This window comes from Saccostrea echinata, unplaced genomic scaffold (assembly GCF_033153115.1).
Source record: "Saccostrea echinata isolate AGI-Se365-2 ecotype Australia unplaced genomic scaffold, CSIRO_AGI_Sech_v1 ptg000054l, whole genome shotgun sequence".
NCBI classification, from domain to species: domain Eukaryota; kingdom Metazoa; phylum Mollusca; class Bivalvia; order Ostreida; family Ostreidae; genus Saccostrea; species Saccostrea echinata.
The window spans coordinates 2,641,148-2,668,081 of NW_026889803.1; the positions used below are offsets into that span (position 1 = coordinate 2,641,148).

Here is a 26,934-nt window from a genome sequence, read left to right on the forward strand (position 1 = left end):
GAAAAAAAAAATGACAACTTACCTGAAAAAAATCTTTGACCAAGCTAGCCCCAAAAAGAGAGTTCTCCAAACTCCAAATCTTATTTCGGGCTAGGGGTTAGGGTCCATCAACGTAGGAGGGATTTGACTATACTGTATCAAAATATTTTTGGGGGGTAGGGGTGTGTAGCAAACAGCCTTTCAATAGACATTTTTATACCAAACTATAGTAAAAAAAATACGTTGAGAGTCCCCCCCCCCTTCCCCTTGATTCTATGTGCCTTAGCGGAAATTTTCAGAACTATAATATAAATGTATTGATTTGGAAGTTTCAATCTATATTTATTCCAATGTAGAAAAAAAAAATCTTGTGTTCACCTGGAAGGTCATGTGCACTGAGGTGAACATAACGTAGTATTTTTTTTTTTTTTACGATGTTGATTTCAGACAATCAGAGATCTAGGAATTATTCAATCATATAATAAGTAAGAATATTTGGAATAATCTGGCGTAAATATAAGATGAACTGATGAATGCTGGGCCGGAGAAGAGTGCACTGAATAACATGCTGTCTCGAGCGTTGGAAATGTATGCCTAAAATAAAAAAAAACTGTATGCCTAAAATAAAAAAAAGAGTGGTATAAAAATAATCTTTTATCTTTTATTATTTGATCATATACAATACAGTTCTTCAGTTTATACAACAGAACACCAACCCCCCATCCAACCCCACCACCATCACCACCATTTCTGACCACTTTCACTGTCCAGAGGTGAAATATGTTGATAACACGGAGTAGGGTGGGGATTTATCCGATATTCCTCTGACTCTCACCCCCTCCTTTTATATCGTGACGTGTGCGGGGGATGCGACCGGCTTCCCCTGCACATGTCACAAAATAAAAGCAGCTACTGAGCTAGAGTCAGAGAAATCTCGGATTAGGTGTGGGTCTGAACGTACCCCAACGATATTTAAAGATTTCATGAAATTTTATTTTAAATAGCAAAATATCCACAAAAAAGACACCCCCAGGAACCACGTATTACCTAGTTATAAGTAAGAGTCATGCATATATTATTATATATGAAGAAAAAGCGGTCTGTCCATGAAGAGTAACAACCCCCCTCTCGAATTTTGGTGCACTTATAATGGAAATAACGTCGGGTTCGGAATTCATTACTTGAATATTGTTTTTCGCGCTGACATGTGGTTTAATGTCAGTGGTTGTGGATCGAACGGATAGACGATAGTCACCAGTGCTATGCAGCAATCCCATTACAGCATGAACTTCATATTATTAGCGGTTTTCCTGATCATTATTCTCATGTCATTTGCTGTGTATAAGTATATAAGGTAAATATCGAAGTTTTTCCCCTGAAGGCGATTATCCCACATATCAGATGTCTCTGCTGAGACAGACATAGGTCACTTGGTGTTCTGTCGAAATGCACAATTTAAAATAAAAATCGCGTAAATTAGCAGTTTTTAAAAATATCATATTTTCTATGAACATCAGCCAAAATCTGAAGAAAAATATTGTTTTTAAAAGTCACCCCTCTGATGCTACATCTGGCTCCAATGCCATAAACTGAGATTAAAATTTCAAATTAGTGTAACTTTTGAATGTATTTTGAAAATAATTAAAAAAAAAAATTCAACATCCTTGTACAAAGTAATTAAATTTTATCAAGATTGTGGTTAATGTGTGAAACGGTAGGGGCCATGTGGGCTCCAAACTTTTCAAATTTTACGGACCCACAATATAAGTCAATCTAAAAAAAATAACAAGAATTAAAAGTTCCCTAATTATTTTTTTTTTAGTCTTCAATAGGTTCACAGTATTTGAAGTTTCAACAGGTTTTCTCTTTTCTAAAAACTTTGATCCAATAATATGTTCATTACATTTTATAGTGTTTAAAAAGGGGACATCTGATATGACATACAACCTGAGATGACGTTTGAATATGATCTACTATCATGTTGCATTTGACACGTTAAACAAACTATTCCAGATGGAATGTCTAACAATCATGATGATTGTTACAACATTTCTTTTAGAACCTGCAACTTTCTAAACATTTTTGATAAATAAAGATAATCAAAATCTAAATTTTGACTGAAGTCTATTCTCAGTTTATGGTCTTGGTGCCAGGTACATAAAAAAAATCAAAGACACTCATCATTGGATTCTAGGGAGTACCTTGATTCACACTTTTAATCAGTATCTACATTCTTCCTACCAATTTTGATTTGATCTAGCCTTGAAAATCATTGAATGACTCCACTCTTATCATCTATCAATTTGCACATGCTGTTTAAAATGCAGTGAACCAAAAACTCCTTAATACTTGAAAGCAATGAAAATGATGATTTCTAACAATGTATTTTGTAGAGGTGTCCTGGAATTGCAAGGATAATCTAAAGTGAACACAAACTGCACCAAATTTGCTCTCTTGACTCTATGTGCAATTCGGGGACACCTCTATATTCATTATCCTTGATCATTTAACAGAATTAAGCGATTTAAACAGTTCAAACTTTGAAAAAAAGTCAAGAATAGTGCCTGTGAAATATCGCAAGATTTTGAACATTTGCAAATCTGTTATTTACATCTCTGCAGATATTGATACAAAATCGTTAAGCAATAAAGATGAAGAAATAAATAAATTACGAACTAGGAATTGTTTATGATAATATGATTGCCAAATATTGTAGGCCTCGTTACCCTGTGAGAGTGAACTGTTGGTTTTGTTGCACTGATACAGTTGTTCCTTATGGTAACAGGAATTGTTGGGACTGTCCTTCCTGCCAGCAGTATAATGGTTTTAATAAGGTTTGTACATTTTCATTATAGTCCCAAATAAAGTGTCAATTTTGATGATCATAGACTGATCAGGTATCTTTGATTTTTGTCTAGCAATGAAATGCTATTGCCTAAAGTTGACTAAAAACTGTATCAGTATTTGTGATTGTTTTTGTAAGGGATTACCCAAAGAAGGAAATTTATTATACCGTGTTATATAGGTCCACGTCCTTCTGAAATAAAATTCACAGTTCTGAAAACACCAACAAACATTACTCAACCCTCTTCACACATTACTATACTTAAGGTGGCAGGCAGATAGAAAGAAACATTGTTATGCATGTCAAAGTATCTTTCATCACATCCTAGGAATGCTGAAAGAACTTGTTCATTTTTTTAAAGTCAAAGTATGTATTATGAGAGGAGAATTTTGTATTAAATGACTAAAAAATTTTTAAAAATTTGGATCTTATAAGTTAAATAAATGTTTATTTTGTGCTCTACATAGGATGGTGATTACAACAAACCAATACCAACTCAATACAATGGAGATCTGAACCACCCTGTATCCTGTGTGCAGAGTGATTTCATCAGCAAAACTGATGTCCTGTGTGAAAAGTGTTCCAGAAATCAGCTGTTGAAAACCAAACAGCTGGCTGCTTTTGTTCCATTGAATGAGGTACAGATCTAAACACATAAGTTGTATATCAAATCCATATAGCTGAAAAATATAGAATTCAAAACATTCAAAGGAAAAGCTTGACAGCAATTATCAGTATCAGGCCAAAATGAAATTACTGATTGTTTTGAATTGCCTCCCACCTCATTGGTATGACCCTTCTGAAAAAAAATTATTTACCAAAGAATTTTTTTTTAATTTAATCAATTCTTGGCCTGTTATCACATGCACTACTGAAATGATATGCATCAGCTCTAAGCAAAAACAGAGTTCTTGGTTGATGGGAGATACTTTTTACAGAAAGTCAGAAAATAATGTCCACTGTTTATTGAGATTTTTCCTCACTAGTTTTTAGTTAACTTCAGTCTTGAAGAAAAAGTTTCCTTCCTTCCTCCTTGGTCTGAAAACTCCAAGACAGGACTTCCAAACAAACAAATTTCTTTTTAGGATATTGCCTCAGAAAGTCCTGAAATATGTTTTTAGGATGGCCTCAGAGATACCTGAAAAATGATTAGCATTGGTACTTGATCATTAAAGAAATAGTTCTAATCAATGTCATTTATCATATTCTGCTAATTTCTGATAGGATCCTTTGTTTTATTATGAATATCTTTTTCAGGCCAACTTTGATACAGAAGTAGCAGAGTTTGAGAGATATTTAGAGAAGCTCTATAAACTTTGCCCAGAATGTCAGGCTGTGGTTAACAAAGAACTGTTCAAACAGGATGAACTTTTGCAGGAGAAATTGGATAATTTTTACAGTGAAACTTCACCATTGCCAACAGATGATTCTCAGATACAAGTAATGCCCCCCCCCTTCCAATTTTATCTTTAAATTTTTATTTCTGTGGTCTCTGAATAGCAGAGTGCACACAAAGAAAGTCTTACTATTATAAAATTCACATCATACACCAGGTGTTTTATTGTATCCAGAGACACATCCAGCCTTTTCAATTTGGAGTCTATAATCATTAACAGGACATTCAGACAATACTCGCACATATTTTGACTTGACACCATATCTGGTGTGAGAATGGACTCCAGCTGGCAGCCTTGGGCAGTAACACTGCTTCAGGGAGAATCTTTGTGCTTTTACATATTACTTAATTACTTATGGTGTCATTAAAAATCTAAATTGTTTAATGTTTAAAGTGGATTTATTCAGACATATGTTGTATAGTTTTTCTGATTATTTTTATTGTTGTTTATTTTCAGTTTGATTGCTTTAACTTTCATATGAGGACATATTTTTTCTATTTGTAAACAGATTCCAGAAAGGTCTGTCCACAGCGCTGTGATAGTTGGGCGTGTCATGGAGGCTGTTTCTGCAGTGTGCAGTCTTCTTCTCTTCTTTGCCTACCTCAGCAGTGTCTCGAACCCCGGGGAATATCAAGGACTCAGTGAATATTTAAGACAATGCGTAGTCAGCATTAACGAATATAGGAAATTGATTGGAATGGTTGGTTTAATATCAAGTATCATTGGTAAAATCGCAGTAGGAAAAAACAGGTAAATATGACTCTTAGGGAAACTTTTCCAAAAGTATAGTGTCTTGAAATTTTAAACTTTTAAAAATCATTAAAATTTTTATCAAGATATGTTTTATATTATTAGAGGTATGATATGGGTTTAGAAATTTGGAAAATCCTGACGGAAGTGTACACTTAATATTAATTTGTTTCTTTTACTTTCAGACTCCTTCTCTCGGATACCTTACAGATCCCATTGTGGCTCAGTGTTCTCTTTATGCAACAGGAAAACACTGGTATACCTGTCATTGTAAAGGCTGAGCCTGTGCTGCTCTTTAGTAATTTAGTGGTTTCATCTCTGTGTTGTACATCCTGCAGGATTTCCAAAACAGCACCCAGTATCAATATACGAAGGTAATATCTAGATTAGAACAGCATGCAGTATTAGTATACAAAGGTAATAGTTAGAATGAAATCAGAACAGTATACAAAGGTAATAGAGTGAAATTAGGAACAGCAGCCAGTATTAGTATATATCAATGTAATGGTGAGAGTGAAATAGGATGTTGTTCTCTCTGTTAGGTGAATCAAGTTGTACATTTGTATGATTATTTGAAAAAAATGCCAGACTTTTTGTGAAAGCAATGGAATCAGTTTTTTAAAAAGTATAGAAATGTAGACTGATGATTCAGCTGAAATGACTTGGATTAAAAACATTAAGTATTTTCAAGTGTTTTTAAAATTAGGAATGATTTTTTTTTTCAGGCTTTCCTTGGACGTGAGCAAGTCTTCATCTTGTCCTTCTGACACGTCTAAAAGCACTGTGCTGTACTCAGCCAGTCAGGTTGGAGACCAGGAGAGGTCAGAGGTCGTGGAGGAAGACCAGGCTGATCTGGATGATACACTGTCTGAGCTGGAAGCTGTGTCACTGGGACAGCCTGGAAGTAGTGGACAAAATGGTAGGATTCCCTTAAAACCACAATATATGGGTGTTATTGTTTTATATGTTTAGTAGAGTACAAAGACATTTATTTATTAATTGAAAGGTAGTACATATACAACAATTTTATGTGTATAATTTCAAATTATTTGTATGAAAAATGAAAGGACAAAAAAAATATATTTACTATAAGTAGTTGAAATTTATCAGGATTACCTTAATCATTTTCTTTGCTGTCATTGCAGGACTTTTCAGCAGCTCCTTCACAAATTCTATTCATGCTCCTAGTTACTCAAACTCGTCTGTAGCTAAAGCCCTCCGGGAGAAAAGACCATTGATAAGTCCTGCTAAACTAAAGTTTTCACTGCAAAATAGGTCTTCAACACCGAAAAAATTCCAAGGTATGTTAAGCCACAGGAACAAAGGTACACTAAAGTGACACTGCTATCTGTTAATGTGCTTCATTGTGCATTTCCATTTTTAGCTAACCTGAACCAAAGACTCAAGTGAGCTTTCCTGATAAAAATTCATTGTTATTATTGTCATTGTCATTGTTGTCATCACTGTAAACTTTTCAATTTTTTACTTCTTCTCCAGAACCGCTGAATTCTTGACACAAAGCATCCTTTAGTAAAGGGGATTCAAGTTTTATTCACACCTCTTGGAAGGGGAAATACTGCATACAGTGTTATTTTTGCCCTGTGTTATATTCGCCCTTTCAAACTTGCAAACAATTTTGTCCCTTTTTAAATTCGCCCAGTTGCCATTACCAGTTACAATTCTGTTTAAGAAATTATACTGTGTTCTTTGAATTTGCCCCGTTTCAAATTTGCCCACCTGTGAGTAGGGCGAAACAGGCGAAAAATAAAATGGGGGCAAAAATTTCCCAGTATACAGTAATCAAGTCTTAAAAATTCCTCTCACAAGCCACTGAGCCAGGAAAGATGAAACTTATTTGATAGCTTCCTGACATAGTATAGATTCAGGTTTGTTCAGATCTTGGCTCCTGGGGGTAGAGTGGGGCCACAATAGTGGATCAAAGTTTTACATTGGAATATATAGGAAAGAATGTTTATAAATCTTCCTCTCAAAAATGTTGGGCCTTCATAAATGATATTTATTCACAAGCATCCTCAGATAGTGCAGATTAAAGTTTATTTAAATCATAGTCCCCAGGGATAGAGTGGGAGCCACATTCAGGGGATCAATATATATGAATATTTAGGGAAAAATTCTTAAAAGTCATCTTCTCACAGAGCTGCCAACCCTCACGATTTTTGCATAAGGCTTACAGTTTGAGTGTCGAAAATATACTTTACGATTTATCTATTTATCCATACAGTTTCCATTTTTCTCCATCAAAAATTTGCAATACCAGTATTTTCATAGATATCCACCTTAAGTTTTCACTGTTATAATAAAAAAAAGTCATAGTCTTTACAGCACTTGCTTGTATTGTCATTGTCCAGTTCTATGCTAACTTACAACCAAAATCATTTTAAACAAATGAAAATATCCAGAGGCTGGAGGCCTAGGTGGCCCCTGGACCTCCTCCTTAGGATTCTTCATTTTAGGATGTTGGCAGCTCTGCTCTCAAGAAAGGCTAAGTCATGATTAGTCTTGATACTATGCAGATATCCCCAGGAAGTGCATTTTCAAATTTGTTCAAATTGAGGTTCCTGGAAGTAAGGTTTAGTGTTGGGCTATGTTAGGCCATCAGATTTTTAATGTGAATACATAGGAAATTAAAGATCTCTTTAAGAATAGCAGTGCCACACTTAAATCATTTTTTTTTTCAAATTATGGATCCTGGAGCTAGGATGGGACTAAAATCGGGTATCACATTTTACATTATGCATGTATAGAGGAATTAAATCCTTAAAAAATTCTTTTCTCAAGAACGACAAGGCCATTTTAGTCATATTGCTATTAAAGCATCTCCATGAAGTGTTTGAATTCGAGTTCAGTTTAATATGATTATAAAGAGCAGTTAGCCTTCTATATATATTTTGAAAATTATGACCTCTATATCCAGGTTGCAAACCTCAGGGTAGATCATATTTTTAGGAGTTAGTCCTCCACCAGTTCCTTGAAATTCTTGTCCTTTGAATCCATGGTTCAGGTCCCAGATTTGGAGAATCTTCTTTACCTATGGAAATATAGCTGACAAACTGCATTTGTGCTGGAAAATTACTTTGAGCCCTACACCAAAATTATGAAATTTGTCTATCCTGAATGTAGGTTCAGATTCTAGGGTAGTTGATCATACTTAAAAAAAGGGTAGTTTATGTTTTAAAAATCAGTTTTATTCCTTAGAAATTGGAGACAAACTAGATGCTTAGTAGACTGAAGAAGTTCTTTACCAAAGTTGTAAAAATTCATGTCTTATGGAGCTAGAGTTCTGTTTCTAGATGATGAGGTTTATATATTAAGAAACACATGATGCTCAGTTGACACAGTTGACTGTTCAGTGAATTATCATGTTTTCATACATATGTGAATCTTTCTGGCCTAAAATAGCAACATGTAAATACTGTTGATTTCTACGATGCACAGAATTACACTTTATGATTTCAGCAACAAAGACAAGAAGCCAGTTCTCTGTAAATCAAGGTTCACATCTGCAGGCAGAAATGACAAACTTTTTCCAACCTCAGTCATCACAGAAGAGAGGCTCAATGTCGACTACTAACTCCAGCTTTAGTGCCCCAAGGCTGACCGAGAGTAGTATTAACTCCAGTGTTCTTAGGAAGTTCCAGTCCAAGCAACTGTCACAAACTGAAAACTCAGAGCAGTATTCTGATGACAGTGATTCTAGTCAGCAGACATCAATCTGTCCAGTAGATAGCACAACAAAACAGTCAGTAGGCTTCTCTCTAAGTAAGTGTTCTGTCAAGTAAACAATTGGCTTGTTTTATTAGCTCTACTGGTCAGAGAAAAGAAGAGCTTATGCAATAGTAAGGTGTTCATCTGTCTGTAAAAAATTTTTCAAAATGCTATTCCTCCTACAGTTTTGGTCTGACTTCGATATAACTTGGCATACAAGCAGATTGTACTAAGATACATAATTCTATGGATCAGTTTTTGATTTTGCATATGCAAAATGCATATACACAGGAAAAGAATTTTCTTCTCCATAACTGCAGGACCATGCTATTCATATTGATACTGAAGCATCTCCATGGTGTATGGATTCTAGAGACTTTTAAGAGTTAGATTGGGGCCACATGGGGTCACAATTTTTCATGGGAATAAGAAAATCTTTTTAAAAGTCTGCTGAAGACCAGCAGGGCTAAAGTTACGAGGGCTGTTCGGAAATTATTGAGACATTTACTTTTACTCCATAAAGGACACAGATAATTTCATGAAAATTCGTCAACATTTTATAAAGAACAAATCAAACAAATGTGCAAAATTTCTAATTTATAGGATAATTAAATAAGGTTCGGTGAAGTTATAATCATGCATATGTTTATTGACCTGGAGCAGAATCGTTACGTCATTTTAACGTCACGTCAGCCGGAGACGTTTTCTCATGTGAAACGATTGGGAAGCGTTTATCCTTTCCTTCTATGTTATCACATATAACATTCCAAAATTCAAACTGTCTCTTTCTTAAACGATTCTTTAAAAAAAAATAAAATGTGTGCTGTTGATATCCCAGTGTAAAATATAAATGAAGTGTCATATACAGGTTGACTTAGCCTCATGCAGTACCGATTTATGCAACGCGGGTCAACATTATTTAGTTCGTAATAATTGAAGGTCGTACGGAGCTTTTGTTTTTACTCTGGTTGAATTATTTGTAAGAATAAATGAAAAAACAATGAAAAAACAAACTTTTAGACATGTTTTATGGCATTATTATTGTTTTACCAGGTCGTATAGTCTGGACAAGAGTTCTCCATAGCGCGACACAAAATTTTCGGTATGCTCGCTGCGCCGCCTTGACGTCAAAATCCAGTTTGTCGTCGTTGTCAGATTTCTATACCGTGCTGAAATTTTTTAATGGTCTCCGTATTTCTGATCGAAATTCTTAAAAATTTGCACAAAATGAAGACAAAATTAAATTGAAAAATTATATACATAATTTGAATTATTTTCGCTCTTACTATAGGTTTACCGGGAGTTTTAACGTTGGTGTTACATATTTTCAATAACTGATTTCGTGACTGCGCCGGGTACCCCTACCAGTGACACATTAATATACCATTGAAAAGAAGAAATAAAATATTTGTAATATATTTCTTGCTTTTATTAATTCTAAGTGTCTGTCAAACGTATATGCAAATTTTTACCGAAAGACGTTTATTAGAAAGAAGAATATACACAATGTCTCAATAATTTCCGAACAGCCCTCGTACTTAGGTGAGCGTTGTGGCCTATGGGCCTCTTCTATGTCTTTAAACACCCAATTTTATGTTAACGCCCCCAAAATTTACCCAATTCGAGATCAATAATATACCGCCTGTCAATCATTGAAAAAACAATAGCTACTGATTTGATTGACAGGCCAGCTACCTGTGCTGTCTGATAATCTGAGTTTGCATGTTTTGGAAACAATTACCTGGTCACACGCAAAACGCTTTGATGTACCGCATGGTCGCTTTGTATGTAATCAATCTACACCATTCAGTGAAAGAAATGTCACAATCGTTGTTCATATTCGTATATTGGAAAAGGTGAAGATAACGAACAGTGATCGATCCTTTTTTTAAAAAAAAGTCTACAAACAATACAAATCTGTGAACAGATCTGTGAACACGGACCCCGGAAATTGCATTGGTGAATACTTTGGACATGATTGTTGGCCAGAAAAATAAAATAATATTCTGGTTATGGCACATGCCGGATTGTCCGCACGATAAATGAAATCTCTTTATTTCAATATTTACACTTATTGAATGATGGTTTCTTTTACTGACGATTAAAAAATATTGATATGATTGCTTTGTAGTTTTCACTTGTGCTTTTTTGATATTTATAAATTTTTTTCCTTCAAAAGATAACGATGAAAACATTGATTTAACCAATTTTATATTAAAATATAAAAATTATTTATAATAGTTTCTCTCAAAATTAAACAAAAACACAGAATGTTGATCCTGATTACCAAAGACAGACTTCCTGTGTACTACAATGTGTATAGGGATTTTTGACATCTTGAGTATTGGAGCTCTCCAGGTAAATAACACCAGTACAACTAAGACCACTCCCTCTCCTCAGGTAACCGTATGGTAAAAAAATTGGGTCTTTGAATAGAGGTTTAAGATGTTTGACAAAAGGATTTCAACATGAAAGAATGGTATTATTTTGACCTCTATATCATTACAAGGGAGAGACTTTGTTAGAGTTTAATTGAACATTAAAAGTTATTACCAGCTGTTAAAACTTATTTTGATATTACTCTTTTCTAAATTATATTGATGCTCAATGAAGAACGTTACATAATCTCAAGCCAAGTTCCAGTGTCCTCACATAGCTCTCTCCTACTCATGGATGTTTGATCACATAAAGTACTGCATATCATTATCTTGAATAATCACGCCTGGAATGTGTGACGTCATGTTAAACCAATGAAAATAACTGTTTCGATTACAGTTGCAATCAACAGTATACAATAAATGTTAGGTGAACTTCCATTGGGTATCAAAAGGTTGCAGTAAAGGTCATTTCCAACTGTGCTTTACTGGCATTGTTTAATATTTTAATGAACTTTAAGATATTCTTTTCTCATTCAACCACGACCAGAATGGGGAGAGGATCATACAATTTTTTGCAACAGTGAGAAGATAAGTAACATTTATATTTTTTGTGTTGCAGGAGAGTTCTTGAAGAGTCCAGGCTTCGTAGGATTTATCCTTGGAGCAAGTGTCATAGGAAACATTGCACTAGCATTATATATAGCCAGAGTCTTTTGATGAGGGGAAAAAAACACAAACAAGTAGCAGCTATAAATCAGTATTAAGAAATTTGGTGATCGATGTAAGTGGTGCCATAGTTCACAATATGTCAGGTACCCGGTAATTGATATGACTTAGACAAAAAGAACAAATTATGATTATTTGTATATTGTATACTCTTTAATACCTCAAGGCTAATTGTTTACATGAGCAATTAGCCCTCTGCCAAAATAGTCAAGTTTAAAAAAAAGAAAAAAAAAAAAAACTTTTACCAGTTGACTTATTAGGTCACCTGAGCTGAAAGCTCAAGTGAGCTTTTCTTACCATATTTGGTTCTGTCTGTAAACTTTTCACATTTTCAACTTCTTTTCAAGAACCACTGGGCCAACGTCAACCACACATATTGCAAAGCATCCTTGGATTAAGGGGATTCAAGTTTGTTCAAATGAAGGGCCATGGCTTCTCTCAAGAGGAGATAATAATTTAATGGCATCTTTTAAAAATCTTCTTCTCAAGAACCACTGGGTCAGAAAAGATGAACCTTTTATGAAAGCTTCATAACAAAGTATAGATTCATTTGTTTTAATCATGACCCCAAGGGTTAAGTGGGGCTACAGCAGGCAATCAAAGTTTGACGTTTGACATAGGAATCTGTAAGAATCTTTAAAAATCATCTTCTCAAGAACAGGAAAGTCATTATTAGTCATAATAATTTAGAAGCATCCTTATTTAGTGTAGATTCAAGTTTTTCAAATCATGCCCCTCCCTCCAAATGTAGGGTGGATACACAATAGTAGATCAAAATTTTACATAAGAAAATATTGGGGAAAATCTGCTGATGAAGAACAGCATGGCCATAGTGTTTCAGGTGAACATTGTGGACCATGAGCCTCCTGTAGCTAAGCCTTCTGGTTGTTTTTCATTGTTCTAAACTACTAAACATTTCAGCTTCTCTATTGAATTGGCTTAACTAATTTCAAACAAATTTAGTAGGTGGCATCTATGGATGAAGGGGGAACAAAAATTGGGAATTTCCAGCCCCCTTTGGCTACAAGGAGTGAGGCCTAAATCAAAATTCATGAAATCTTTTAAAAAATCTATACTCTTGAATGACCAGCAGACAAACTTTTGCATAGTGATTAGAAGCTGTTAGCCCTGTCAAAAAAAATTTTGTCACATGGGTCTAAAGTTCAAATAGGACTAAGCTTGTCATATATTGAGAAAAAAATACCCCTTTGGAAAATCTGATTCACTCTTGGACATCAGCAAACAAACTGATTATGATGAGCAACTAATTCTCTACCAAAATTGAAAAAAATAACTTTCCTTGGATTCAGGGTTCTCACCCTTGGATAGGGCTTATTAGTTGGTAGTGTTTTGAAAATACATTGCAGCTTTGAAAATCACATGGTCATTTAGCAGACAATCTGTTTGCCTCATGAAATTTATAGTTCGTTGGTCAAGAGTCAGGCCTGGTGGGGGGGGGGGGGGGGGGTTGTATATGGTTATATATTGAAAATACATTACACCACTAAAAATCTATCTCCATACTCATGAAAACTAGCAGACAAATTGAGTGAATGATTATACAAAGCAGCTAGCCCTCTAATATCGGTACATTCTTTTCATACCATCACACCCTAATGATGGGCTAAAGAGGACATATATTAAAAGTACATTACACTAGAGAAAATTCTCCTCCTTACTCATGAACGTCTAGCAGACAAACTGTTTGCATTAATATACTCTGAGGAGCTAGATTTATACCGAACTGTGAAGTTCATGACCCATAGTTCATATCTCAGGGTAATAGACCTTCCTTTTTATGCCCCGCCATGAATTTGGCAGGGGCATATAGTGTTTGTCATGTCCGTCTTCCATCCTTCTGTCCTTCCGTCACACTTTGTGTTTAGCTCTGTTCAAAGCTCAGTTTCAAAGAAACTGTCCAAGATATTTTTATCAAACTTCATATGCTGATAGATATTGATGAGAGCTATGCAACTGCATCAACTTTTTTTTACCTTGACCTTTCCTTTGACCTTAACCTCACTTTTCTTAAATTAGTGTTTAGCTCAGTTTTAAAGATACCATTCAAGATAGTGTAATCAAACTTCATATGTTGATACATACTGATGTAAGCTATTCAACTGCATCAACTTTTTTTTACCTTGACCTTTCTTTTGACCTTGACCTCACTTTTCTTAAATTAGTGTTTAGCTCAGTTTTAAAGATACCTTTCAAGTTAGTGTAATCAAACTTTATATGTTGATACATACTGATGTAAGCTATTCAACTGCATCAACATTTTTTTACCATGACCTTTCTTTTGACCTTGACCTCACTTTTCTTAAATTAGTGTTTAGCTCAGTTTTAAAGATACCTTTCAAGTTAGTGTAATCAAACTTTATATGATGATACACACTGATGTAAGCTATTCAACTGCATCAAAAATTTTTGACCTTGACCTTTTTTTTGACCTTGACCTCATTTTTCTTAATTAGTGTTTAACTCATTTTTAGCTCACCTCGACGAAGTCGAGATGAGCTTATGCTATACCCCCGGCGTCGGCGTCGGTGTCGGCGTCGGCGTTAGCGTCGGCGTCCCAGGTTAAAGTTTTAGGAGCAAGTCCCATTCCCAAGTAGCTATAAGCCCTACCTGGACCAAACTTGCATGGATGATGCATCTAGGGATGGACACTACCACACTTGCTTCGGATGCTGGATCTGACCTAGATTTTCCAGATGAGTGACCAGGTTAAAGTTTTAGGAGCAGGTCCATTCCCAAGTAACTATAAGCCCTACCTGGATCAAACTTGCATGGATGATGCATCTAGGGATGGACACTACCACACTTGCTTCGGATGCTGGATCTGACCTAGATTTTCCAGATGAGTGACCAGGTTAAAGTTTTAGGAGCAGGTCCATTCCCAAGTAACTATAAGCCCTACCTGGATCAAACTTGCATGGATGATGCATCTAGGGATAGAAACTACCACACTTGCTTCTGATGCTGGATCTGACCTAGATTTTCCAGATGAGTGACCAGGTTAAAGTTTTAGGAGCAGGTCCCATTCCCAAGTAACTATAAGCCCTACCTGGACCAAACTAGCATGGATGATGCATCTAGGGATGGGCACTACCACACTTGCTTCGGATGCTGGATCTGACCTAGATTTTCAGGTGAGTGACCAGTTTAAAGTTTTAGGAGCAGGTCCCATTCCCAAGTAACTATAAGCCCTACCTTGACCAAACTTGCATGGATGATGCATCTAGGGATGGACACTACCACACTTGCTTCAGATGCTGGATCTGATCTAGATTTTCTGGATGAGTGACCAGGTTAAAGTTTTAGGAGCAGGTCCATTCCCAAGTAACTATAAGCCCTACCTGGACCAAACTTGCATGGATGATGCATCTAGGGATGGACATGGCCACACTTACTTCGGATGCTGGATCTGACCTAGATTTTCTGGATGAGTGACCAGGTTAAAATTTAGGAGCAGGTCCATTCCCAAGTAACTATAAGCCCTACCTGGACCAAACTTGCATGGATGATGCATCTAGGGATAGACACTACCACACTTGCTTCGGATGCTGGATCTGACCTAGATTTTCCAGATGAGTGACCAGGTTAAAGTTTTAGGAGCAGGTCCATTCCCAAGTAACTATAAGCCCTACCTTGACCAAACTTGCATGGATGATGCATCCAGGGATGGACACTACCACACTTGCTTCGGATGCTGGATCTGACCTAGATTTTCCACATGTGAGACCAGGTTTAGATTTAGGAGTAGTCTCGTTCCCAAGTAACTATAAGCCCTACCTGGACCAAACTTTCATGGATGATGCATCTAGGGATGTACACTAACCAACCTGCTTCGAATGCTGGATCTGACCTAGATTTTCCAGAATTTTAGCCATATTTTAACCAAATTAGCATGGATGATGTATCTAGGGATGGACACTTCCAGACTTGCCTTGGATTCTGAATCTGACGTACATTTTCCAGATGAGTGACCAGGGTAATTTTTTTGGAGTAGCTTTATAATATTATGGCCTGTTATGATTAGACTTGCATAGATGGTGCATCTAAGGATGAAAACTTCCAGACTTGCTTTGGATGTTGGAACTGACCAAAATTTTCTTGATTACTAAACAGGTCAAAAGTTTTTTGAGCAGGTCTATAATTAAATCAAACTTGCATGGATATTGATCTTGGGATGTACCCTAACTAGAAAAAAAATATGATGTGAAATTTGTCTTACATGTAGATAACATTCGTCGAGGTGAGCTTCGTAATCTTTGATTACCTATGTTTTATGAAACCATTCAACATTTTTTTAACAAACTTCATACGTTGATACATACTGATGTAAGCTATTCAACTGCATCAATATTATTTACCTTGACCTTTCCTTTGACCTTGACCTCACTTTTCTTAAAAAATTTTTTAGCTCAGTTTTAAAGATACCATTCAAGATAGTGTTATCAAACTTCGTATGCTGATACATACTGATGAGAGCTATTCAACTGCATCAACATTTTTTGACCTTGATGTTTCCTTTGACCTTGACCTCACTTTTCTTAAATTATTATCAAACTTCATATGCTGATACATACTGATGAGAGCTATTCAACTGCATCAATATTTTTTGACCTTGACCTCACTTTTTTAAATTAGTGCTTAGCTCAGTTTTAAAGAAACCATTCATAATATTTTTATCAAACTTCATATGCTAATAGATACTGATGTAACCTTTTCAACTGCATCAACAATTTTTGACCTTGGCCTTTCCTTTGACCTTGACCTCACTTCTTAAATTAGTGTCAAACTTCATATGCTGATACATACTGATGAGAGCTATTCAACTGCATCTGCATCAATATTTTTTGACCTTGACCTTTCCTTTGATCTTGACCTCACTTTTCTCAATTTGTGCTATAATGTTGCATTACTAATATTCCTATATATTTCTAGTTTGTTGAGAGAGTTTAAAAATGGACTTTGTTACATGTGTAACTTTGCTTATAATTGAAAATACGTTTTCATTAATAGTATAGACTTACAATAGTTTTGACATCCATGTGTGGCACAATATTAAACAGTGGCATATATATATGCTGTTCAATTCAAATGGAAGTAAGTGTTTGCATTGAATAGGTCTTAAAATTTCACAGAGCTGAGTTGGTGCATACCGCATTGCTCAACATTTTATTGCCATCAACACATGAATGTCCAAACTATCAGTGTAAACATTCTGATTGGTATCTTAAAATCATACTGTAATAGTTTACAAGACAAAAATGATAAAAGGGACTTAATATTTTTGCAGGCTTTAAGCAGAGCCAAATTGCATTCAATTGTGTTTTTAATGTTATACTTACTATTTAAAAAAATGGAGGATGACTTAGAAACAAACTGAAATTCATTGGCATTAATTTTCTTCTTTTTACCTGATTTTGTACTGTTATTAAATAAATGTATTTGGAGAGTTGTAACTGCCATTATTTGATATGAATTGTATATTTTTAATATTAATTGCATTTTTGTTATACATGCAAGGAATATTTATTTTCACTTTTTTTCATGAACAATTTAAGAGATTGTGTGGTATTTGTTATTAATTTGAAAATAAAAGATTTTTTTTTAATCAGTGCTTTTTGTTCTTAGATTTATGTTAAATTACATAGGAATTTTTAATGACACTTTTCCTGAAAGATGTGGATCTTTTTTTTAAACAAAGATGTAAACCTTAAACTGTTTGGAGTTTATGTTCTTATTAGTTGTCATAATTTCACAAAAATTTTATTTTCCCCTAATCCTGCATTTATAAAATACTTATATTTGAGTGTAGAATGAGCTTCCTGGGAGTTGCTCTAAACTGTGTTTGTAAACAGGACACGGGCTCAGTTATAGTTAATGTTTACATTTCACCAGGTGTGTTCAATTTGTTTAACTCTGCACACATCACTGAGCACAGACTGACAATACTGGTGAGTTGGTTTTGCTTTCTCAAATTTCCACTCCGAATTTTCTGGATTATAGTTTTAATATTTTAATACACAACAAAATTTCTTAAGTATTAAGGTATTAAAGTTTACTTTGTGAAAGTGCAAGGATGTGTCAGTCAAACGTGTCCCGAAATTCGTAGTTTCAATAATTTCCAGACAAAATAAGTTTTTTTTTTATATTTCTGTGTGAAATTCTATAAAAACATATAAGTCATGATATTATACAGAAAATTTGAGAAAATATTAACTTCAAATCTGTGTCTAGGCCCCTTTAAGGTCTGACGAACGTTCCTAAAATATCCGTTTTGTATCCCATCGTAAAATATTTATAAAAAAAAAAATATTCATAATTGCCATTCTCTTGTGATTTTTAAATTGTTTACAAAATGTCTTTAAAAAAAATAAGTAAACCAAAAATTGTAAAATTGGCAATTCAAAAGATTACCAAAAGGATTATATAGGAAACGCCACCCTCTGGTATCTTGCACAAATGCATGGTAAAGTACCTCAATTTTTTGTGAGGAAACTTGTTAAAGTACTTCAATGACAAATTCTTGGGAAAAATTATATATCAAGGATCGTGTCGTCTGACCTTTATCGGCTCAGAGAAGAACGAACAACACCTCTGCAACGGAGATTGACGTTACGTTGAAGATGCAGTGACGTAGGATATGTGTTGATGTGCTAGTTATGCAACATTTGTGTCAAGATTGACAACACTAAGGTCATGATTGACTTCAGATTATTCTCAACTGATTTACAATTTTATTACGATTTTGAAAACTAAAAAAAACTCAGATCACGACAATTATGAACATTGTCAAAAGTGGCGATTTAAAGGAAAAAGGCTTCCTTTCGTGACCCCAAATTTAGTAAAGAATTTTGTTGTTTGTTATTGCTTTTATCGTGCAAAAAATATTGCTAGAATAACTCGCATAACTGTTCTAAAAAAGAACAAAACTTTGTGACTTCGCTCCTTAGACCCATACGGGGCTCTGTTCTGGACCATTGGCGAACCCTGGATTGTTAGGCCTCGATCCACCAGTAGTCAATAATTGACAAAAATCATTGAAAATATAGCTCTTATCCAGCAGTTCAAAAGTTTAAATTTAAAAAGTGTTTAAGGACCCTCTATACACTAGAGGGAAATATTTTTTGGACATTGAGAAAATTATAGTGTGTAAAGTGTAAGTATTGAGCTTATCTATCACATTTTCAGCATAGGGTGCCTCACATTTACCCCCAGGAAAAATGTTCAAAGACAATGAAGTACTGATGAGCATAAATCACTGCTGTTTACTTAAGTGGGCAAAATACCTGCAAATAAAGTGTTTTATCTATTCATCTTGGCCTATTAAAGTGTTATGAATGCTTGACTTGATCACAAATTAAGAAATAAACTGTACATTTCAATTTATCTTATTCTTGATCAAAGGGCAGATCAGTCTATCAGCATAAAAATACCACAAAGTCAACACTCTCTAGTGTGCAGTGTATAGAGGGCTCTTAAAAGTGGTTAAAAAAAATTGTATAACTCGGTTATAGGAAGTCACTGGGATTTCGAATTTTACTTCCGTATAAGTGAGATTCATTTTATCTGTATAAGGAACATAGTGATAAGTAGCCAAGGATATTCATAAAAAAAAAATCATTATTTAACCGAACCCAGTTTTACTGTATCCAAAATGAAACGGATCTTTCTTTCTCTCGTACATTGTTTTGATTTTTTGTTGTTTTTTCCGGTAAATTTATTATACTTCCAAATTTTGTCAGCTACTTGCAACACTCATAACCAGATGACAAACTCTTGTTATTGAATTTTCCCGCCGTTTCAAGTTGCTCTCGAACAAAACTCTCGGAAGCATGTAATCAATACAAAACACGTCATCTCTGTTTACATTAGAAATGCCAACACACGCATGGGGAAGGATGAGAAAGAATAGCGATGCGTGTTATACGCTTTAATTAAATATATTTCTCATGGGTAATATTTGGACACGGGTGTTTAAAACGAGGGATGTTCGAATACTGATATGTGGTGAGTACGTTTTATAATTTATTCAATGATTAAGAAATTATAATTGGTAATACAATATTACATATGATTCATCATGACATTATGAAAAATGATGCTTATATGAGTCTTGAATACCTATATACTTTATCATGAAAGTTTATTTAAATTTTCTTTTTGCAATTCTAATCTAAACAAAAACTGAAATTTAGGTAAAGGGTATGTAGTAATGAACATTAGCTTCATTATATTATTACTTTTGAGGATCCCTGCACATATTTACACAAATCACATTTCTACAAAGTGCATGTGTATTTTATTTCATATTTTATATGTTTTAAAATATCTAATTAAATGCTACAAGTTTTCTAGTTTTGGTTATGTAAATCATTTATAAATGCAGTATCCCTATAAAGTTTATCAAGGAAGAATTGTGTACTTTCTAATTATGATTTGTGTTTTAAAAAAGGTGATAATAGAGAGGAAACACAAGATCCCATTGTATATTATAAAACCAGTACAGAAGTATTTGATATGATACTTAAATGTCACCATCACCAGTCGTCCGAATGTTTCTTCTTGTCATTTAAGCTTGAAATGATATTTTCTCTGTAGCTTCACTGAGCCTGTAGTTATTGATCTGTGATTAATTGGTGTCTCTGGAATGTTGCTATTGCTTGTGCAGTAGACTCAGATACATACAATTAATGTACACTCATTTATCAGGTGTACATAAAAGATTAGGCTCACAACAAATTATCCATATGCTCATCCCATTCTTATATTGCTCATCTGCTGTATGGCAGTACTGTACATCATCTTTTTTTTTTCTTTCTCTGAATATTAGTTGTAAGCTCCAGACATTCATTATATAAAAATAGTAATCATTAGAAATGAGTTATGTTCTATCAAAAACGTTTGAGAATTTTTAGCTCCATTTGTTGAGAACAAGGCTATAAAGTCAATGGCGATTCAACATTAACCGTCTTATGTGGAGTTAAGAACTGATGTTATAATGGTAAATTCATAATTATCGTTTATTTAACAGAATTTTCTGTGACTTGTCTATAACCCATGTTCATTTCAATGTTCATTTCGCATTCGTATACCAGCTGGGAAAAATTATTTTTTATGAAATAAAAAGGAAATTATGCAATAATCACAGATTCCGCTATATCGATATCGTTTCTCGCAAGAAAAGAGTGGCAATACATATTAAAATCGCATTCGTTTTTATTCAGACAAAATGCTTGTGGCCGTTCTGAGGAATGATATAAACATGTTCTTGAACTTTTATGAGAAAGTGTGTAGATCTATTCCCCAGATTGTTTTTTCTTATACCGAGCTTTATTACACAAGGTATAAAGCACCAGCTGTTTTTCCACGGAATGCATCACAAAAGACCAGTAAGACGAATGAATCATATTGCCATCAAAATAACCGAAAGATAATTGAAAGCCACAATGCTCGGCAAAAAACAAAGCATTGGCTCAACCAAGTTTGATAAAAGCAATACATTCATCTAAATATACATTATTTCTGCTGTTTATGGGTTATACATGTATGATGTTACTGGTTAATTAAAGAAAACATCAATACTTGTTTTTGATTTACACTGTATATATGTTTATATTTACTTTTAAGGAAGCTCTAAACAATTCTCACTGAAGAGTTCCAGCTTCATGGTAGTTTCATACAGTTAGAGTGATCCACCCTTTTACATAAAATGGAATAAAAGGAAATCTACAGTAAATGACATAATCTGATAAAAATTAAAGCATTCTTAGCATCATTATGGACTAAAATAAAGTAACTGAAAACATTTTTTGTACGTGTTTTCCCATTGCAAGTACAACAGTGATTTCTGTCCACGAATACTTCATCGTTTTTGAACATTTTTCTCGGAGGAATATGGCCGGTACCCTATGTTGAAAATGAACTGGATAAACTCAATATGTACACCTTCTTATGATAATATTTTCTCAAAGTCCTAAAACTATTTTTCATCAAAGTTTATAGCGCTTCCTGAACAAGAAATTTCAGAGAATGGTGGTACCCCCGATTTTGGTGTGTTATTGGTTGAGGTGCAATGAACCAACTGCCATTTGATAACTATCTGTCTGTACATCATGCTAAAAAGAAGTTTTATATTTTTGAAATAATATGTTCTGGTATAAATGTTACAACCAAGTTATATGTTTTGAAAAGTAGGTCAAACTTCAAGGTCATGAAAAAAAATCATAGTACATTTGTACAGACCTTGACATAGGCAAGGCGCGTGTAAAATTACGAAAATACCCTGTCTTTTCAAGTTTAAAACTTAAGGGTCAAGGTCTAAATCCATAGTACATTCAGAAAGGTCGTGTATTGCACACAAGAAATATGAAAGCCCAATCTTCGCGCATTCAAAAGGTGCATTTATTACTTCAGTTATTTTTTTTTAAAAGAAAGTCATACTTTAAGGTCAAGGTCATGAGGTAAAAAGATCACAATATATTCGAAAAGGTACTCTTATAGGTAATGCACATGTGAAATATGAAAGCCTATCTTCTCGCATTCAAAAAGATTACTAGAGATAACATTTTTGAAAAGTAGGTTAAACTTCAAAATCAAGGTCATGAGGTCAAAAATCAAAGTATATTTGAAAAGGTTATGTCATATACAATGCACATGTGGAATATAAAAGCCGTTTCTTATCTCATTCAAAAGTTGTTACCACAGTTTTTGTTTTGTTTTTTTTTTGGGGGGGGGGGGGGGGAATAGGTTAAACTCAAAGGTTAAGGTCAAGAGGTCAAAAATTATTGTACATTCTGAAAGGTCTTGTTACAAGTAATATACATGTGAAATATGAAAGCCTATCTTCTTTCATTAATATACCCGCACTTTTGCGAAAAGGGGAGGGGGCAAAAACATGTTATCACTTCTAATCAACTTCGAGAAAGGAAAGACCTTTATTAAATAAATAAACAATGACCAGTCAAGATTCATGTATTGTTAATTAATATCATTCAAATATTATCTCTCTCACGAGTAACACATGTACAATGGATTTACCTGATAGGTGTAAAGTTAAATTGTAGGAGCAGGGTCGAATGGGTTTTTATCAAGTTCAAGTTCTTATCAAGTTCATTTATTTCGCTCACACCAACATCAGTGGTACAACATCAGTTTGAAATGTAATCAATTACGATTACTTTATTTTTAATATATAATTGATTGAACTAATGGTAAAATGATTTTAAATGATTTTTAAAAGCACATGTAATAGGTTAAATTAATGATCACCATAGAAAAAAAAATCATAATTGCCTTCTGATAACAATTGATTACTTGTGATAAATTGCTATGAACTAACTGAAAAGAGTCACAACAAAACTATTTTAAGTAAAGTATTTTACAGAACATTTTGTGAAAAACTTTTTTTTAATATTGAAGAAATAATAACAAATACAATACTAAAGTTGGGTTTTTAACCTGGAAGCTGTAGTATTCACTTTACCAAATCTTACAAAATATCAAAGATTAGGGATTCTGTACAGAAGTAATTTTCACGAATTTTCCACATTGTTTTTTCAATGAAGTAGGATTTGCATAAAATTCATGCACTGAAATGCTGCAGTATTTTGAAAACAGATTAAAAAATGATAATGATACAGATGAAGTGCATACCGATATATTGAATATTTTATACGTACATTGGCACGTACTAAAGAGAGTCATATTAAAAAAAAAAATCATAAAAATGGATAATTTGTAGAAATGAGCAAAAGAATTACACTGTAAGTCAACAATTGTTGAAATGGAGCAAAATGGAAAAAAAATAATAATTCGGAGAAAATTCGAAAAGTACTCATGCAAGCATTTGTATCTGAGTAATCAAATCCCGTGTTTTCAAGATTTTTGCTAATTTTATCAGGCACGTACCATTTGGGGGGGGGGGGGGGTTATAGGAAAAATAAACGTTGTACTTGCAAAAAAGTGGGGGAGAGAAACAACATCCCCCGGGCCCCCTGATACTAATGTCTGTCTATGATTAACTCTGATTGAAAACATTCAATCGGTTACAGCAGATAAATGATTATAATAAATTCTGATGTCCCCATGTCTGCCTAGATTGATTATAATCCCGACTCCCCCATGTCTGCTTAGTTGATAATAATTCCGATTCCCCCATGTCTGCTTAGATTGATTATAATTCCGATTTCCCCATGCCTGCTTAGATTGCATTTATGAACAGTAAAATAGGGCAACAGGTTATGAAAGATATGGTTTTCCCACATAGCTTTTTTAAAAAAGCCCTTTACATATGTATTAAGCACCACTTATATACTTAATAACTACCCAAGTAGACAAGTATTACGCATGCAGATATTCATTACTGTATTTTACAAATCGAAAACGAAATGATCTTAAGTGCTAACATTAGACTGAAGTCTGAAAATCTTAAAAAATCTTATATTACTTTGACACTTAATATTCGATTTTATTTAATGAATAAAGAAAATTAATCGGTTTGCATTTTTTAGATATTCGAATTAAATCGATGTGCAGGAGCCCTGTACTTAATTATTTAAAAAATACACTTTTTATTAATTAATGCATACATATGCGATTGAAACACTGATATCCTACTTTTTGACATAGACAACATTTCGGTTTATATTTTCAGGACTGGATGGTGCCGGAAAGACTACTCTGCTGTACAGAATAAAACTGGGAGAAGTCATAGATGCCTTACCATCTATAGGTATTGTCCTTTTTGGCATATTTTACTTTGTCAAATAAAAATCATTTTGGGAAAATTATCATATTTAAGAGTTTTATTTGTCAAATTTAAATATGTCGGAAAGGCCAGTAAGAATGCACCAAGAAAAATAAAAATGTATAGTTTTCTAAAAATATCCAAAATTATGTTATTCTTATGTTCTCACGGATGTTACGCGGATGTTAAAATCACCAAGCTAAGAAATTTAATGCAATTTTTATGTTGGCCACGTGTCTTAAGTACTAGTATTTTAGGAATTAACAAAAGGCTTGACATCGTGATGTAGAATCATGTAGTAAAGTACATTCCGTTTGTATACATATTTAACGCCAGTGTTCCTCTTACTATTTTTAAAATTCATCAGAATAGTTCTTAAAAAATAAACCATTTATCTGAGTATATCCTTTTCTTTTAGGTTTCAATGTTGAGACAATACAACACAAAAACATAAGGTTCACGGCATGGGACGTTGGTTGTCGAGAGAAAATGGTAAGAACAATTCATGTGAAGAGGGAAAATGGAACGCAGGGTGGAGACTGCCACATGGACTCGTGTATCTAATTAAATAATACTATCTATTTGCTTCAAGATAGTAAAATCGGGGTCTAAAAATCATTTTGGACCTACAATTTATGCCGTCTAACCACAAACGTGTTTGAAGTGATCTACTTAGAACAGAGTCACTAAGTAGGGAGTAAAAAGCAGGCTGATTTTGAAGTGAAATGTAGAGATTTAATTTGTACAACTATACAAGCATTATTAACTAAGATAATGAGAAATCGACATCAAGTTTGCAAAGTTATCCACCTATCCACCCGTTATTTTTTGTATCAGGGTAAGCGCCGAAGTCAATGAAAAACTGTACAAAGTATTCAATGCGAACACGTCAAACCGAGATATCCGTGCTTGTTGTTTTAAATCATAACGTAATCTTGATTTTTTTTCTTTTGGTTACAGCGGCCACTGATTCGATTTTACTACAAAGGTACAGATGCTGTCATATTTGTCCTCGACCGGAGTGACGAAGAAAGAATGGACGAATTATATCACGACATTCTACTTCCCGCCAATCTGTCACCAGAACTGAACCAGACGGTGTATCTTTTTCTAGCCAACAAATCTGATCTTGATGACGTCATGACTATGGAGGATATCACAGAAAAACTCAGGCTGAATCAACTGAAAAGGGTTTGGAGTACGTAAAATGATATTTCATCTTATTTGAAATAAAATGACAGGTGTTGCTCGATAACTTGGGGAACTTATTCCCTGAATATGGTTTTACTATCAAGGGACAAGAATTTTAAATATCTATTTTTCTTTCATTTTTTTTTTTAGATTTATTTCCCGTTTCTGCAAAGACAGGGGAAGGAATCGAAGAAGCATTTGACTGGTTAGTTTCTCAGTTAGGATCTACTCCGGCGAAGAAAGTCACAACTGGTGCTGCGACACAGGATACAAAAAATCAAACTCAGAAATTTACATACGGAATGGAACAATGTACAAGAGCGTTTACATCTCTTAAGTGGTTATTCATGAAATCAAATTCACAAGAATCAGTAACGGACGTTGATGATGACATCGAGACAACTTAGATAAACATCTATAAAAAAATATCTTCCCCATTTCATCTATGTCCATTCACCACAATTTAACTCGGGGTGTTATACTGTTATTTTGTTCATTTTACAATTAGTGCAATATTAATCTTGAGTAACCTTTCAAACGTATTTGCCTTACCAGTTATTATTATTATTTTTATACGTTGTATGCATTTTGATGTGCCATATTATATGCATCTTAACAAATAAAGAACTATACATTATAGTTGCATATGGTATGCATCACTGAAATATTCCATTATATATGCAAATAACTAAGGGTAAACTTTTCCTTGAAAGGAAAAGCATGGAAGAATATTAGTGATAATATTATTAAATTTTTTAAAGAAAGTTTAGTTTACAGAGTTACAATCAGACTGGATCGCTGGCTGTCAATAGGAAATTGTCAGTCCTTTCCAAAGTTATTCATAATATGCTTTTCTGAACAAATCACGTATATTAATACAATACGCTATAAACAGAATATAGATGACGTCAAATTCAGTGCTTGCTGATTTACCATGTGCATTATGAGTTATATTGATACATTATTTGTTGATGTTGAAGTTAGTATTTCTATTATTGTAAAGTGTTGCTTGATATGTTGCAAACAATAAAATAAAACACACACAATGTTGTTTTAAATATATTTTAACTAAATATGTATTTTTGAAATCAGCAATTAAATATATAAATAACGTTGTTCAATGAGATTATCTTATAAAATGTATCCTATAACATATTATAATTTGTTTATCATCCATGACAA

At 34.0% G+C, this 26,934-nt stretch overlaps 1 protein-coding gene across 1 annotated transcript; it reads left to right on the forward strand.

The window, feature by feature from the left end:
* Positions 1-1,241: 1,241 nt before the first annotated feature.
* LOC133171720 (uncharacterized) lies at positions 1,242-26,798 on the forward strand. The gene is made up of 13 exons (XM_061306507.1): positions 1,242-1,333; positions 2,696-2,813; positions 3,292-3,462; positions 4,082-4,264; positions 4,730-4,971; positions 5,157-5,345; positions 5,697-5,890; positions 6,117-6,272; positions 8,449-8,751; positions 24,469-24,546; positions 24,980-25,053; positions 25,522-25,759; positions 25,903-26,798. Exons 1-13 carry the CDS (start codon positions 1,242-1,244, stop codon positions 26,157-26,159), a joined length of 2,295 nt encoding a protein of 764 aa, XP_061162491.1. The 3' UTR covers positions 26,160-26,798.
* The last annotated feature ends 136 nt before the right edge of the window (positions 26,799-26,934 follow it).

Bases quoted from the DNA above. Each gene is read 5' to 3' on its own strand.
- LOC133171720 (XM_061306507.1), top strand. From the start codon at position 1,242: ATGCAGCAATCCCATTACAGCATGAACTTCATATTATTAGCGGTTTTC. The intron at 1,334-2,695 runs GTAAATATCGAA...CAAATATTGTAG, and splicing joins GCTGTGTATAAGTATATAAG to GCCTCGTTACCCTGTGAGAG. The intron at 5,346-5,696 runs GTAATATCTAGA...TTTTTTTTTCAG, and splicing joins CCCAGTATCAATATACGAAG to GCTTTCCTTGGACGTGAGCA.